Source organism: Coptis chinensis, chromosome 5, assembly GCF_015680905.1.
Source record: "Coptis chinensis isolate HL-2020 chromosome 5, ASM1568090v1, whole genome shotgun sequence".
Lineage (NCBI taxonomy): Eukaryota > Viridiplantae > Streptophyta > Magnoliopsida > Ranunculales > Ranunculaceae > Coptis > Coptis chinensis.
The window spans coordinates 75,546,798-75,564,648 of NC_141460.1; the positions used below are offsets into that span (position 1 = coordinate 75,546,798).

The 17,851-nt window shown below is 38.1% G+C and overlaps 1 protein-coding gene and 1 non-coding gene across 2 annotated transcripts; one reads left to right on the forward strand and one right to left on the reverse strand.

Annotated features, from left to right (window-relative positions):
• Positions 1-7,338: 7,338 nt before the first annotated feature.
• Positions 7,339-7,410, reverse strand: TRNAK-UUU (transfer RNA lysine (anticodon UUU)). The gene has a single exon. It is a non-coding gene; the product is annotated as a tRNA-Lys (tRNA).
• Positions 7,411-11,961: 4,551 nt separating this feature from the next.
• On the forward strand, positions 11,962-16,529 carry LOC147498932 (translocase of chloroplast 159, chloroplastic-like). Its single transcript, XM_086560772.1, has one exon. The coding sequence runs from the start codon at positions 12,208-12,210 to the stop codon at positions 16,300-16,302; it is 4,095 nt and encodes a 1,364-aa protein (XP_086416898.1). The 5' UTR covers positions 11,962-12,207; the 3' UTR covers positions 16,303-16,529.
• Positions 16,530-17,851: the final 1,322 nt, after the last annotated feature.

Genomic DNA, 17,851 nt, shown 5'->3' on the forward strand with positions numbered 1-17,851 from the left:
TATAATGCTGCAAAACATTAACAAAACCCGTATTTATTAATATTTTCATAAAATATTATGAATTTTTAAATTAATTAAAACAGTATAGTATATAGGTTACCTGCCCAAGCCTTCCCAAATTTCTTGCGCTTTTGTAAATCAGTCGTCAGTTCGTGCAATTTCATCTCAAAAACTCTTGCAACAATATCGGGAAAGTCTTCTGGTTTATAACCAGGAGCTATCATGTCAATACATCTCTAGATTTTTGTCCATTTAGGGTTGCATGTAAAAGTAATGAAGAGATCTGGGGAACCTGTGCCTGCATATTGCAATGGCATCTTGATAGTTATGTACCATGTACCGCGGACCACCTGTGAAAGATGAAGGAAGAACTAACCGTTTGCCTACAGTACCAGGCCTCGTGTCACCAGCAACAACTGCATCTACTAATCCTTGATACAATTCTGCCCGAATCGTTTGTTGATTATTTCGAACCCAATCCATTCTATTTTGTTCAACAAATGTATATAAGCATCTACACAAAGTTGTTGTCTCAATTTTTTCCCCAACTTAACTATAGTCCGGTCTTCATTCGGCCACGAAGTTGTAATCTAAAAAGCATAGTATTCTCTCATGCTAATATTTTTTCTTTTTCCAACTACTGCATTGTTTCTATATGGAATGTCAAGTCTCAGATCCATCTTCAAGATGGGGAACAAAAGTGGATCTTGCATTGCCATGAAACTTGGAAGCAATTCGTTGATTCTCTTCAAGCCAAATCCTTTTTGTCCACAATAACATCTCTCGTGCTTTCGTTAAATTCATCACCATTGCCAACGATTAGACCAGCTATCTCTTTTGATGATGGCAAATTATAAAGTCTTCCATCTTTTTGTCTTCTATTAATCAATTGTATGCTGACGTCGGCCACATGACATTCTTTAAATCTATCCCTTGCCATTCTATAAGTTTTGGTGAGTTCGTTGGTAACATTCAACATATTTATCAATCCTTGAACAATGCTAGAATCTAAAGCATATTTTGGATTCCTTTTAACAATTTTCTTGCTAAGAGAGTTTAACCTGTGGGTGACTTCATTTTCAGTATCATGTATGTACAACTGTGCAAACCTTGGGCGTATTCTTCACCGAAGCAATGTTCCAATTTTGTGGTGATTTTGCCCTTTTATTTTATAAACAAAGGGTGCCTTTCCATCATTAATCGAGCTCACGAACTTGTCCACCAGTAGATGTGAACGCGAACATTGAGTTGTAAATGCTGATGTTTTCCATGTAATTTAACGATTTTGACCCTCCATTGCAATCAAAAAGATTCTTCAAAAATTCTGGAGTATCTTTTAGAAAAGGCAATTGAACATTTCCATTCTGACAACATATGGAGAATTTAGGATTAATAGGTTTTTTGCTCCTATCATTCCTTTCTTCGTACCAGACGAAATCCAAAGGCTCAAAACAACTTCCTGCAAGGCAAAAAGTTAATAAAAATTAAAGAATTTAATTATAATAAGAATATAAAACATTACTGAATTTAATTATAATAAGAATATAAAACATTGCTGTAAGAAAATTACTTTTATGTGAGACATCTATTCCACATGAAATGGAAACTTCAGTTTCATTGTCCACTTCAATGTCGGAATCTGATCCACTCATTTGTGATAGGTAATCATCATCACTTTCATCGTCAATGTAATTATCGTTTCCAATGCTCTTCAAATTCAGCATCTCTTTTCGTTTAGCTCTATTTATTTTAGCTTCTTCTTCACTTGTTCCGGGCATAGATACTGTTTAAAAAATAATAATATGTCATTTAATAAAGTATTTAATGCTATAAGAACAATAAATTGAATACATAAGAAAATATTTACCAAAACGTTTCATTCTACTAAGACGATTAGATTTATAACTTCTCTTATGTGTTTTCCTCCTCTGTTTTATTTTGACTAGGGTAGACTTTGTAGTTGTTGTTTTTCTAACTGATACTTGATGCTGACCTGCAATTTAAGAGTAACATTAGTATGATGAATATATAAAGTACTTGTCAGAATCGTTGTAAGTTAAGACATACTTTCTTGTGAAGGAACAATGTCACCAGAAGTTTCTTCCATATTATTAGGCTTGGTCTTCTTTGAAGAAATTTGAATCTCTACTTGAATTTCATCCGAATCTTTCTCTGCGTTAATGAGTGTTTTTCTTTTCAACTTAGCACGCATGTTGCGAAACCAAGTAACTATATTTTTTTCTGAAACATTACCGTGTTGATTTAGTTCAGCTTTCAAATTGTTAATTATCTCTTTATTTGGACTTCCATTGAATTGATCAAATACTTGATGTAGTTTTTCAAGTTGGATTGTTATCGGTGTCCATCGCTTTCTACTGGATAAATTCTCGTCAACCGAAATCATGTAGAACAGAATACTGCTGGAAGGAAAGAAAAGGAGTCAGTTAAAGTAGAGAATCAAACAAATATGTGAATTTAGTGATATTTCTTGTGCACGTGGTAGTGTTACTTACTTATTTTGACTATACCGGTGCTAGCAAGTTACCCTTTCATAGCTAAGCTTTATGGGTTCAATCTGGACACTTCAGGTGGATGAGAAATGTTGTAGTTTTATAGCTATAGAGCATCAATAAGGGTTTGATGCATGCTATTCACCTGATGTTTGGAAAAATATGTCAGACTGGATGGCCTCCACAGAGTCGGTCCATGTCACTTTTGGATCAATAGGCATCTGAGCTATTGGCTACAGAAGTCCATCATCGCATACATGGTTCTTGAACCATTTCTTTGTTAAGGTTAAAGCTGAAGATGTAACACCCAGGATTGAAAGCCTTTTGGAGGAGTTGCAGATGGTTGAAGAGAAATTATTAATTGATAGTTAAATTATTAATCTTGATCTGAAAGAGAAGAATTGGAGTCTCACACCTATTTTCTTCTAAGGTTTATGCTTATCATAGATATCTTCCTATGCCAATCACGTCCTGCAAGTTTGGTTCCATTGATCCTATATCTGGGCGAGAGACAGATGACAACAATGGACAGTTAGTCTTAAGTGTTTGTTGGAGAGGGAAGTCAAACACAGTTGTGACTGCCAACTCCACCGGGAGTATAAAGTTATTGCAGTTGGTAGATATCGGTGAATTAAGAAACTGGTTTTTTTTTAAACAGTATATGATATTAATTGAAGAAGCTGAGAACTGAGATGTCAGGAGGGTGTTCTTTCAATTTGAATTGCTACATGAATATTCTACTTTACCCTTGCAAAAGTAACTTTGATTAAGTGTGTTTGTATTTCTTATGTACCAAAAAATATGTACTAACAGTAAAAAAATATTAACCTTCAGTGGAAAGAATTTGGAGTCCTTTGAAAGATGGTGTAACAGGGAAAAACCTTCAGCCCAGGAAAAAAAAATGAACTTGTAGTAGAAGGATGATGGTGTGTGCGTCGTGAATATTGATGTGTTTTCTTAGGATTTCTTTCTCTATATTGGCGTATGGTTTCAATAGGTTTTTGTTGAATGCTTCATGAATATTGATGTCTTTATATAGATTTTAATATGACAGCAGTTGTATAGCATAAGAATTCTGTTGTTGATCCATTAACTAATTCGTATCCATATCTATTAACTAATCCATATCCATATCCATATCCATATCCAATAACTAATACATATCAATTAACTAATCCATTATAGCTATGCATTTTTTTATCGAACTTGTTCACGGGATACTCTAATAGCAACTATAGACGATTGTATTACACGTATATTCCGATTATGTTTGTGCATCTCGTTTCATTTGTTTTGTAAAAAGAATGGCAGGTTTACTTAGTTTAGTTACTTGATTATGATTATCAAAATAACGTACATATATATCCAATGCAATTTGTTAGTTTAACAATATGTAATAATCAAGTTTTGAAAATGTAAATTTGTGATCCGTTAATTTGGTATGCTTACTTTTTGGTTTGGGATCAAAGATGGTTGACCACTTATCCAGACAGTTTAGAGTTTAAATTGATTAGCACAGCGCCACAGCAACAATAAGGTTGGCAAACGCAACAGCATTTGGCTTAATTCTGAAAAAGGATTCTTTGTGATCTATCACCTGCATTAGGTACATATAACTTGTGATTTTGTGAATGATTCGAGCGAACAAAACGTTTAATAATCAAGGCAACAACAAAGCCGCAGCAATCACATAGTAATTTAACATTCAAAAGAGTGGTGAAATCCACCCTTGCACTAAATCCTTCTACAAAAACAATTTGGAGCAATTGTGATAAGTTATTGCGAAGGCTTCTTGGAAGCTTCATTTTGTTCTGCTTTTGATCCTGAAACGCGCCATTAGCTTGCCGCGGCGATCATAGCGACATTTCTTTGTACCCCTTAACGCTACCGGCAGAAATTTTCATTGCACCCAACCACTTTGGCAAATACAGCTAATCCACCTGCAAATATAGCCCTCAGAGCAACTGTTGGTTTTACCTCCATTTTTCTTCTTATACTTGCGACCACAAATCTTAAACAGGGTTAGGATGGCATATGCATGGACCCAGTTCACTGAGAACATAATAGACTTGAAAACATGAATGTAAATCAATATCAATATCAGTCTAAACTTTTTTACCCATTATTTTCTGAAAAAGAAGATCACATGTTCATTACAAAACCAACAATGTTTCAAAAATACGTTTACAAAGTGAGAATTCTTTGTCACAATTCATAACACACCAGTACCCTGGGACTGGGAGTCCCAAGCATGACGCTGAGGGACTTTGGGAAAAAAAAAATTCCTGTATTGAGTTAGATATATAGACATAGTACCTGGCATTTCCACCAGCAGCAATGACTGCAGCAGTCAATGGATGCATTCGTGCCAGAGTTGGCCCGGATCAAGATCAGGGTATGTTGGTGCATCCGATTGCGCAGTAGAATCTGCAACATCTTGCATTGCACTTACAAATTCTGGAGACCTTAAAACATTGAATGCTATACCATTAACAATAATCATTCGATATTTCAAGGTCTGCCTTATCTTTTTCTTTTTTCCTAAACACACAATTTAAATATAAATGAAAATCAAACATAGCCAGGTAATGCTCCTAGGTGTGGCAGGAGTCCTTGAACATAGACAAACAGCTAATGAAGTTTACTACAGACCTAATTGCAATGTCAAATAGAAGAGATACATGCTGGGCTAGTGCAACATCAGGCGTTGTTATAGAGAGTAACTTATAGTCCTTTTAACTTTAAGTTGTGTCACCCAACAATTTCCTCCACTGAAATTCAAAAAATCAGCACACCCCACCATCAGCATGGCATCATCCGACAGTCCACAATCAATTTCAATTACCAAAACTTGGACCCAACTCAACAACAAATCTGATTTCGCATCTCTATGTCTCTACTCTTTCTGTTTTCTTTGTGTTTTCTTCTCTCATCATTAGCTGTGAACTTCATCATATGTGCAGCTGTTGTAAATGCATCATTGGTAGACTCAAGCATCTCCTGGTCATCCTTTTTCTCTTCCTCCTCTTCTCGCTTATTGTCAATGTAGAAAAGAAGATCATCTTCCACCTTGCTGTATGGCTGTAGTAACCGTTGCTCAAAGTCCGCTTTAGACTCATCAAATACTGACTTAGCACGAAGTCTTAAGGCATTATTATTGAATATCTCTGCTCCCCACGCTCAAAATTCAAGAACCACTCAGTAGAATAAATTAGCATATATCTAGCAGTTAGCAAGAAAACTGATTTGAAGATTTCCTAAACTCAAAATATAATTCTAACACAATCTTCGACAAAAAAATAATAGAAGAGAGTATGAGTACTTACTAAGAAGGGCTTGAGGAGTACTGGTATTAGGTTTACTTGCTTCTTTATCCATGCCAATCTGAGTAGTTGACCACTTAACCATTGTTGATGGTAAACGTGATCTAGAAAAAGCATTTATCTAAGAGATTGCTTTGGTTTGATCCCCACTTTTCCTGCAACCAGTAAAATAGTAGGAAATGAGCAAATTAGAAGTCCATGTAGCAACTTCTTGATGCATGACTAAAGTAGTACCCTTCTTACCTCACATCCTGTATGGCTTCATGAGCTACAATAAAAAATTATGGAATGCCCTCATAAGCATCTTAACAAAGTGTCGATCACAACAAAACGACCAAAGTTCAAGGAATAAAAGGCCGAGAGAAAATCAAGATGGGTAACTAATCAAGATGGTCTGATTTCCTTGTAAGCATATAAAAAATAATTCGTTTGTGTGTTTCTCCGTTTCCAAAATAATCTTGTAAGCATATTCATGCATATTATTAGATTTAAAATCGTTAAATTCCAAAATGGGGTAAAGGTCCAATAAAAAAAACCCAATCCAATAAATTAAGTGGAAAGAATTCGGATATATTCTATATTAAAAAATGGTCTGCCAGGCTATCGATTAATTATTTTGAAATAAACTCAAATTGGTTTACACAATATTGACATTCCAAAACTAAAATTCTAGAAAGCATTTCTCCCTTAGGAAATTTCCACAATTGAATTACTATAAGGAATGCTTGATCGAATTGATAAGGATTTGCCCAACCCCCTCAACTCAGATTCTTGGATCCGTCCTTGGTTATGCACCACTTACCCAGAATTTTCACTTAAGGAGTTCATCTAAGGCATATATATCTAACTGAAAACTCACATAGAAAGTTTATCTAACATAGAAGTCGAGTAAAATATACAAACGATAGTCCAAAAATTTCATTGGAAGAAAACTACAATCGATGCAACTACATAAAATTGTAAATTTCTTACTACGTAAGTCTCCATATAAACTTTGTATACTACATAAGCCCATACTATTAAGCTAAATTTTAAAACAATTTCAACTACAAATCAAGAGTACTCGACATTGTTATGAGTAGTAGTGTTGGCTCCTTGTGGTTCAGTTTAACTTGAACCTATGCCCATATCAAGTAGTAAATCAATGGTGGAGGCCGCAGGAAGAGGGTGATGGGAGCATTAGAGCCCCCTTTCGACCAAAAGAGAACCTTCCAGTAAGGTTGTCTCAATGGTGTCAAATTCCTAGGAGGCCTTATAGCTCACCGGCCCAGGTGATGACACAGCTGGCTACCAAGTAGCAGGAGGAAGACTTTGTTGGGAAACCACGGGGGCATATATATAAGGTGGGTTTAGTGAAAGAAAAGGTCGGGACAGTGGCTGCTACCGCATTGACTTCGGAAGATTTGGATGTGTTAAGGCAAACCTTAACTTATATCATACTCAAATCCATTTTAAAGAACTGTAAGGCCATTGTTTTTTTTTTGGGTATAAACTCATGAAAGTAGCGCCTTCTGTGGGGATCGAACCCACGACCACCTGGTTAAAAGCCACGCGCTCTACCACTGAGCTAAGAAGGCTTGGTGTTAAAAATGACACGATTTCGAGGTCGCAAGGAAAGCAATAATCATCCCCAAAAACTTCAAAAATTTATCCCTTTAACAAATTAGTCACATTAGCTAACATTTCCATCAACAAATTTTTTAAAAAAAAAAAAAAAAAAAAAACATAAAAACAATCCATAAAATAAGCCAATTACCTGTGTAAATTTTAGTGACAACACAAAATTCTTGAGGAGTTTCAAATGAATCATGCATTTCCATTATGTTCTAGTGTTTACTTCGCTTCCCCGAAATCTCATCTTTTGCAACCTCCAAATTCTCTGGGCACATTTCCATTTCCATCAGGATCGACGTGCCCTAATCCATAATGCAACACTGTAGCTAAGTCGCTAGTACTGTCATCAACTAACTGTTTCCCATTGTGGTCTACTACATAAGACGTAGTCATCATTGCTGATTTGATTCTCGCTGGTGACCAATCTCGGTGTGTGGCTTTTAGCAATGCTGCTACGCCTGAGATATGGGGAGGCAATGACACCAAAGCATTTATTGACAATTACCATTTACCAATAATACTTACAGCTACTGGTACACCCTCAATTCCATGGGGAACAATTGAAAGCTACCAAAGGCTTCTTGGCGGTGTCTATGCACAAACCAAATCCTCAAATTGGCGAACTCGCCAAGCATATATAGTATTCCAACTTTTAACTGAGAGAATAAACCTATGTCTAGTTAAAATGTGTTACAATTCATACTTCAAGTCATGTACATAGTGAAGTTCATTACCTGGGAACCTTATATTCGGGGTAAAGTTCTCGAGTTTAGCTGCAAAGTCACTCCAAATGGGTTTATGACTTCGACACCAGTGTGCCTTCCCGACGATAAATTTTCATATAGCAGAATTTGAGCAAGGGGCCATATCTTTGACATGAACAGGTCCCATGTAAAAATGCCCATACTCTTCGGTGGAACCTGTACCAGAAAGTAGTGATAAAAAACTAAACAATAATACCAGATACTACGATAGGCAGCATTAATTCAGATAACTTGCAATTGGTTACTCTTATCGGTCTAGCCATTGCAATCACACGTAATAGATTAGAAGTTAAAACTACAATACAATACCTTCAAGAAGGAGAAGTAGCATTATCATGCTGGCATTAAGGAGTGGAGGAATAATAGGTCCCAAATCCCAATACAAAGTTGGGATGGATGACTACCACATCCAAACCTGTATCTTTGGCGAACTCCCATGCAGCCTTCTCCGTAAACCCACTAAAATTAAAAACTAACAATAAAATCCTAGTCAAAACGACCTGAAAGGATATCTTTTCCATCCTCAGAAGGTCAAGTTGCACGTCTCACTTGTCTGATATCACAGATAAGCGCACAATGAATGCCAATTTCTAGACTATAATCTCAGAGATAGAGAAACAAAATAATAACAATGCAACCTCGAGTAGCCAGCAATCAAAGAATTAAAAGGCGAAAGTTTTGGGGTTTTGGAACTTGGATTGAGAGGAGGAATATAAAAAATACTACTTGGATTTGAGATGAGGATCGGAGAAGATGTACCAATTAACTTTGAGACTGTTTGGGCATGATATTTTTGGGGTTTTCGGAGTGGTTTACTTTCCCGTATTTTAGAGTTTGGGGTTAGATTCGGGCACAAAAAAAAAAAGTCTCTCCCTATTTTATCGTAATTAGTTTTGCCCACGTGGACACTCTCAAAACTCTCCCTCAATTGATGAGGGGAGAGCTATAATATATATATAGAGACAACCCCGTTTTTAAATAAAGTTATAAGAGCTTAATTGGTGGTCCTGATTTTATTGGGATTTGTGCTTAAGAGTCTTATTTAATATATACTACTAAAATAATATTCAAAAACTCACCACATATTTAGAGTTCACATATGATATGATGGTCTCATTTTAACTATGTAGAAAGGATGTTTCGACATAAAAGATCGGGCTGCCTGAAGCTTTAATTGAGCGAGTATGAATTTCCTTCTCTTCATATTTCTCATTTAATGACCTCCACTTGCATTTAACAAATACAGTGTTGGTACTTATTGAATATCCAGAACATTATGTGAAAACAACAACAAATGATCAGAGTTTGATATATATAATACAAAATAGTTCCGTTTTTAAATAAAGTTATAAGGGTTTAAGTGGTGGTCCTGATTTTCTCGGGATTTGTGCTTAAGAGTCCTATTTAATATATACTACTAAAATAATATTAAAAAACTCACCACATATTTAGAGTTCACATATGATGGTCTCATTTTAACTATGAAGAAAGGATGTTTCGACATAAAAGATCGGGCTGCCCGAAGTTTTAATTGAGCGAGTATGAATTTCCTTCTCTTCATATTTCTCATTGAATGACCTCCACACGCATTTAACAAATACATTATTGGTAATTATTGAATATCCAGAACATTATAGAACATTATGTGAAAACAACAACAAAGGATCAGAGTTTGATGTATATAATACAAAATAGTTCCGTTTTTAAATAAAGTTATAAGGGCTTAAGTGGTGGTCCTGATTTTCTCGGAATATGTGCTTAAGAGTCCTATTTAATATATACTACTAAAATAATATTAAAAAACTCACCACATATTTAGAGTTCACATATGATGGTCTCATTTTAACTATGAAGAAAGGATGTTTCGATATAAAAGATCGGGCTGCCTGAAGCTTTAATTGAGCGAGTATGAATTTCTTTCTCTTTATATTTCTCATTGAATGACCTCCACCTACATTTAACAAATACAGTATTGGTAATTATTGGATATCCAAAGCATTATGTGAAAACAACAACAAATAAAAACTAAAATATGCCCTACGTCAATGAAATATTACTCCATAAATTTCTGCCAACCTTTTTGAGACAAAAGAATGCCATCCATTTTTTTCAATTCGACACGCAAAAGTGAACCAGTAGGAACTTTTAAGTCTACAACATATGGCGGACTCTTACCCTATTTTTGAATGAACCTGTTTGGGATCCCCTGCATGCGCACACATTAAAAGCTTTATTTTTAAGACTGCATAGTAGACATTATAGCAAAAACATACAACTTAGAATTTTCATGAAATCGTGAGTTCACTTCTATAGTTGTATAGTATTAGCCTATTAGAGCATCTCTAATGGGGGGTGTAAACCGTATATAGTGAAAAGTTTACACCCCAAGTGTTAAAAAACTCTATCCAACGGGGGTGCTAAATCGTAGGTAATATACCATTAGTTGATAGAGGGGGTGGGGAATCCTCATTTCGCTATCAGTTGATAAATAGCCCGAGCGACACTTGAACACACGTCTGAACATAAGAAACGTTCAGACATCACTTGGAGGGTCGTCCCTATCTATTTCTAAAGTCACAATTTGAAAATTTTAAACTCAGATGACACTTGAAGTGACATTCCTCTTTAATTCGAGGGGCAAGATCCGTTGAGTTCTCACTTTTTAATGTCTACAACAAAGTCCATACAATTGCTACAGGGATGAACCCAATCCAGAATATGAACCGTAAAAGAAAACACCTATTAAACCGATCACAAGAATACCAACTACGATATACGAATATTTATGGGTTATACAATAATTTGCAATTAGAGTTGTAAAATCCTAATGGCACCTAAGTGGAGCCTATGTGGAGGTGTAATTTTACACCCCCCATTGGAGATGCCCTTAGATACACTTTCATACCAACTCGATCAATTGCTATTATACAAACCTAGCTTGCTCCCAGTACGGTACACATCCACAATCGACCATATACATCCACAATTGACCATATGGAAGTAAGGCGTTTATATAATTGGGAAGCCAGGAGCTAAGTTAGCATTTGTGAGAGTGTAAGTTAAGTCTATGCTTTGGTCATTTAAATAAGTCAGAATCGAGTTTAGTTAGAAAAAATATCCCACAAATGTTGTTAAGGAATTTGTGGATGTTTAGAGGTGTCTTTGACGCAAGAGTGACGTAGCCACGGGTTATAGCTAGTATAAGTACAAAGTATGAAATGTGAACTAACGGAGAACAAAAAAAAAATGGAAACCTCGGAAAATATAAAGTGGAAACGGTTGAACTAGTCTCTAGCTAATTTTGTTTGTCATCTAGTAGGATGTTTCCTAACCAATCGCTTAATTAAGTGTCTCGCTAGCATTCTTATTATTTACTTATACTAGTTAACTGGCACATGTCTACGCCACGTGTGCGATCAGCTAGTTTGGGTCAGGCAGCACAAAAATCCAACTTTCAGATGCAATCTCGCAATTGTTTATAAAATAGAGGGCATTGTGATAAATCAGGAGAGAAACACATGAATTTCAATGTACAAATAGACAGTTTTACCCCTCCCTCACATATGTTATTACAAATCTCATTTATATCCATAACCGTAATAATCAAAACTATACCGGGGTATAATCGGAAAAAACTATGTTCACCGAACCAATCTCTTTAGATTGAGATTGAGATTTGATTGAACATTTTCCCAATTCTCACAAAGAGATATATAAAGGCCCAAATATCACACATCCATTGTTTGTTCCAATCCGTGAGGCCTAAATGTAGTTTAGTTCAGTAAAAGAAAAAAAAAATTTCGATGAAACCTAAAAAAAAACAGTAGAAAACAAAAAAAGTCAGTCACCTCTCTCTCTCTCTCTATAAATATATTTACCTTATCTCTCCCCAGCTCAATAATAATCTCCACACCCACAACACTTCTCCCACCTTATCATATCTAATCCATTCCTAAAAAGATAAACCCTTTCAAACCCCCAACACCTTATCATTTCATGGACTCACCAGGTAATAATTCTCCTTCTCTTTTAATAAGAGCACCACTTTCATCTGATTATGAATTTGAAACTGCTAAAGAAACACATAGCCGTCGTAGTAGTAGTAGTAGTATTAGTGTTAAAAGTTTTGATGAAGATGATGATAATGATAATGAGGAGGAAGAAGGGTTTTTGAGTGGTGAAGATGGTTTTGAAACTGCTTCTGACAAAGATGACACGGGTTCTTCTTCTTCGACTTTATCGATACCTCCTAAAGCTCCGGTTTCAGTAGACGATGAAGAAGAGGTTGATGATGATGATGATGATGAGGTTTCCAATGTTGTTGTTCGGGTTCCGAGTTTTGCTGGAGGAATGGATGCTAAAGATGAGGTTTTGGGGACTGAGGAAGGAGAAGAGGGTTTGGTAGATGATGTTGCCGAGGGTGAAAGTGCCAAAAATGCAGTATTGGAATCTAGTTCTAGGGAATTGGCTGCACACGGTGTTTCCGATGTCAGTGAGCTTGGGGAGGACAAAGCAGTTGAAACGAAAGACGAGGTTGTTGATGAGAAGAAAAATGAGGTCTTGGGTGATGAGCTTGCTGGCGATTTGAATACTGTAATTGCAGTGAGTTCTGTTGTTGACACTAAGCGGCACGCTGAGGCTGACAGTAATGGAGTTTCAGATACCAGAGGTGTGGAGCTGCCAATTGAAAAGGTCCAAGTCTTGACCAGTGGAAACGTGCAAGAAAATCCAAAAGATGTCGAAGTGACTGACTCTAAGTTTGTTGAAGACGATAAAGAAGTGAAATGGACGAGTGAAAAGGATTTACTTGCTGAGTCTCCGGAGCCAGTGACCATCGGGGTTGTATCAGACCAGTCATCTCCTGTCGTTGAAGAACCTGTTGATTCTAAGACGGTTGAGGCTGGTCCTTATGTCATAGAGGTAGCTGACGATATCAGTAAAGATAGTGACTCTGAGAAAAACTGTGAACCTGTGGAAAGTCTTGCTAATGAAACTCAAGTAATGGAGCACCAAGAATCCAAAGCTGAAGGGGTAGAAGTTCAGAAAGATGATGATGACAAATCTGATAGTGCTGTTGCAACAAGTGTTTCTTTAGGACCAGCGACTAACGGTGTGAAACCTGAACTTGAAAGTGAGCCAGTAGCTGATTCAGGAACCACGCCAAATGAGTCCGCATTCAAGTTAGCTGTCGATGGAGTTGAATATTTATCTGGTGATCAAGGTGATGCATTGGATGCAGCCCAGAGTGCAGACTCATCTATTAAATCGGAAGAGGTGAACGCACTGCAGGAAGAAAAAGTGCAGGTTCTCAGTGCCAAGGCCAGTGACACTTTTGTTGCTTCTGATGGTGATGGATTGGATGATGTGGTCGCGGACCCTTCTCACTCTCCTAAAACTGAAGTACCAAGGTCTATATTTGACTCAGATGTAAGAGAAGCCACTGAAGATGAAGTACACTCAGCTTCAGATTATGAAGAAGAAGCAGACGGTTCAGTTTCAGATGATGACAATGAGGGGATGAACTTTGGTAACTCCGGGACAGCTGAACAGATCATGAAGGAGCTGATGCGAGGTTCAGGTGGTGGTTTCAACTCAGGTGCTGAGAGTTCTCAGGACGGCTCACAGAGAGTGGATGGACAGATTATCATGGATTCAGATGAAGAAGTGGATACGGATGAGGAGGGCAATGGCAAAGAGTTATTTGATTCTGCCGCATTGGCTGCTCTTCTGAAAGCAGCAACTAATGGAGGTCCTGAAGGTGGTACTGTCACAATAACCTCTCAAGATGGTTCTAGACTTTTCTCTGTTGAACGTCCTGCTGGTTTGGGTTCCTCAATTAGATCATCAAAACCAGCTTCTCAGCCAAGCCGACCCAATATTTTCACTTCAGCAGACCTCATGGTTGGAGGAGATTCTGAGAACAGCTTGAGTGAGGAAGAAAAGAAGAAGCTTGAGAAGATACAACTTGTTAGAGTGAAGTTCTTAAGGCTCATCAATAGACTTGGACATTCTCCTGATGATGCCATAGCTGCACAGGTTCTATATCGTATGGCCCTCGCTGCGGGAAGGCACACTGGTCAAGCTTTTAGTGTGGAAACTGCCAAGAAGACAGCAATGCAGCTTGAAGCAGAAAATAGTGGTGATTTGGACTTCTCTTTGAATGTCCTGGTCCTTGGGAAAGCAGGCGTCGGAAAGAGTGCAACCATAAATTCCATCTTTGGCGAAGAGAAAGCAATTATTGGTGCATTTGAACCTGCCACAACAACTGTTAAGGAGATCATTGGAACTGTTGGTGGAGTTAAGATCCGAGTCTTTGACACTCCAGGTCTTAGAACTTCTGTCATGGAACAAGCTTTCAACAGGAAGGTTTTATCGTCTGTGAAGAAGTTGACAAAGAAATTTCCCCTGGACATTCTCCTTTATGTTGATCGACTAGACACTCAAACCAGAGATCTGAATGATTTGCCTACGCTGAAGACGATTACTAGCACTCTCGGTTCGTCAATCTGGAGAAGTGCTATTGTCACTTTGACCCATGCTGCTTCTGCACCCCCGGATGGACCATCTGGATCCCCTTTAAGCTATGAGGTGTTTGTTGCTCAGCGGTCCCACATTGTTCAACAGTCCATTGGGCAAGCAGTTGGCGATCTGCGTATGATGAACCCAAGCTTGATGAATCCTGTTTCACTTGTGGAGAACCATCCTTCGTGTAGAAAGAACAGAGAAGGCCAAAAAATTCTTCCCAATGGCCAAATTTGGCGACCCCAGTTGTTGCTCTTGTGTTACTCATTAAAGGTCTTATCTGAAGTGAGCTCCCTTTCGAAACCTCAAGATCCTTTAGACCATCGTAAGCTGTTTGGCTTCAGGGTCCGTGCTCCACCTCTACCCTATTTGTTGTCGTCCCTTTTGCAGTCACGAGCCCACCCTAAACTCCCTGACGATCAAGGAGGTGAGAATGTTGATTCTGATATAGACTTGGAGGACTTGTCAGATTCTGACCAAGAAGATGAGGAGGATGAATATGATCAGCTACCACCATTTAAGCCTCTTAGGAAATCCCAAATTACTAAGCTCAGCAAGGATCAGAGGAAAGCTTATTTCGATGAGTACGATTATAGGGTGAAACTGCTTCAGAAGAAGCAATGGAAAGAGGAGCTGAATAGAATGAAGGCGATGAAGAAGAAAGGGAAGGATCCGACTGATACATTTGATTACATGGGAGAGGACGCAGAACAAGAAAATGGTCCAGCTGCAGTGCCAGTCCCATTACCGGATATGGCCTTGCCACCTTCCTTTGATTGTGATAGTCCAGCTTATAGGTACCGGTTTTTGGAGCCAACGTCACAGCTTTTGGCAAGGCCTGTTTTGGATACCCATGGTTGGGACCATGACTGTGGGTATGATGGTGTCAGCCTTGAAGAGAGTCTTGCTGCTGCTGGTCGGTTTCCGGTAGGTGTTGCTGTTCAAATCACAAAGGACAAAAAGGAGTTCAACATTCATTTGGATTCCTCTGTTGCAGCCAAGCATGGAGAGAATGGATCAACTCTAGCTGGGTTCGATATTCAAACTATAGGAAAGCAGCTAGGCTACATTGTCAGGGGTGAAACCAAATTCAAAAACTTCAAAAAGAACAAGACTACTGGTGGGATATCTGTTACTTTCTTAGGGGAGAATGTCGCCACAGGACTCAAGGTTGAGGATCAGATTTCTATTGGCAGACGCCTTACTTTGGTGGGTAGCACTGGTGCCATCCGATCCCAGGGTGATGTGGCATATGGTACAAACTTGGAAGCACGGTTCAAGGAGAAGGATTTTCCGATTGGTCAAGATCAGTCGACCTTGGGTCTGTCTCTGATGAAGTGGAGAGGTGACCTTGCACTGGGGGCTAACTTGCAGTCTCAGTTCTCCATTGGGCGAAGTTCTAAGATGTCTGTCCGTGTTGGATTGAACAACAAGCTCAGTGGGCAGATTACAGTTAAGACCAGCAGCTCGGAGCAGCTTCAGCTTGCACTTGTGGGTATTCTTCCGATAGCTATTTCCATCTACAGGAGCATATGGCCCAGCGCTGGAGATAACTTCGCTGCATACTAGATTTTGTTTCAGTTTTGTCTCCAGTCATAAATCTAGTTCAGCAGGAGATATCATTTAAATTCAAAGTCAGTGCATCTTATGGTCGCTAGGTTATTCAAATGTCCTGAATAATGTTTAACTTCTGCTCTTCTTCATGTTCCTATTTCTATGCGTGATGAAAATGTAGTAATATGAGGCGAAATTGTTGTGGTACTAATAAATATATCAATGTTCAAGAGTTTTGGTTAGTTTTGCTGATTACCTTGTTGGTTTCTTGTTTCCTCTACTTAGAAGCTTATCTTACTGCTATATTAGACTGAAATTGACACCGACTCTCTTTGGCTGGACTTATGGCAAGTTACAGAGTGAGATTATGTTTGATACTTTGATTAACTTAGTTGGTATGTGTAATTCTTGGAATGGGATTTTTCTCAGAACTGGGAAATCAAGAGCAGAATTCTAAGACAGTTTGAATGCTGAGTTACTGTTGTTCCATCTCCCATGGCATCGTTTGGGGAGGAAAAAGTTGTATATGACATCATTCCAGTGAAGTTCCAGTGAAGTTGTATAGGATTATGGTTAGGCGTAAGTTTGGACTTTGGAAGCTTGTTCTGGAATTTCTACAGTTTTGATTTTTTTTTGCACCTGTAACAGGAGTGGCCGGAGTGCTACAGCTCCCGAAAATAATTTGTAACATTTCCTTGGGGAGTTGAAGTTTCTGTAAATAAAATATAGGTCAACTGGAGGCTCAATTTTTTTATCCTTTTTTTTTTTGGGTGAACTAGTATTACCCCCCACTAGATGAGCCAATTAGGATTTCCCCCCCACTAGATGGGAAATTAGGGTCTCCCCCTTAAATACACACAAAAAAATTTCAGTCAACCCATTTTGACTTTTTTTGTGTGTATTTAGGGGGGAGACCCTAATTTCCCATCTAGTGGGGGGGAAATCCTAATTGGCTCATCTAGTGGTGGGGTAATACTAGTTAACCCTTTTTTTTTTATAAGTAAATTTTATTCAATTGGTTGCAAAATGTGGTGCAAGTGAGAGAGAAGCTCACTTACAAAGTGCAACCAGTGCACAAGCGGACTAGACACCTCCTAAGACCTCTTAGCAATATTGTAAAGAGAAATTACACCCAGCGCCAATATTCCACCCTATCACTAGCAACAATGTCATTGGTAGAGATGCACCTTGTTAGTCAATGTGATAATCTGATGCCCCATTGTTTAGTGTTATTCCCATGTATTTCCCCGAAAAGCTTTTCAAGGCGTATTCTTTCCGATCCGGATGTTATTCCCAAGTTGATTGCTAATAGCACAACCATGTATTTGATCCAATCGCGAAAGTCGTCAGTGTTTTGGCACTCGTACACTCTATTTGCAATTTCACCAACATTCCCTTCATTGAAGGATTTCGGTGACACAATAGATGCACTCCCAAAAGTACTTTATTCTTGGAGTACTTTTATCCTTCCTTTTTTTTTCGATAACCACTTTTATCCTTCCTATCATATGTACTTTTGGATGTACCGTGGTAGACTCGAAGTGCAGTGTGGTAGACTCGAAGT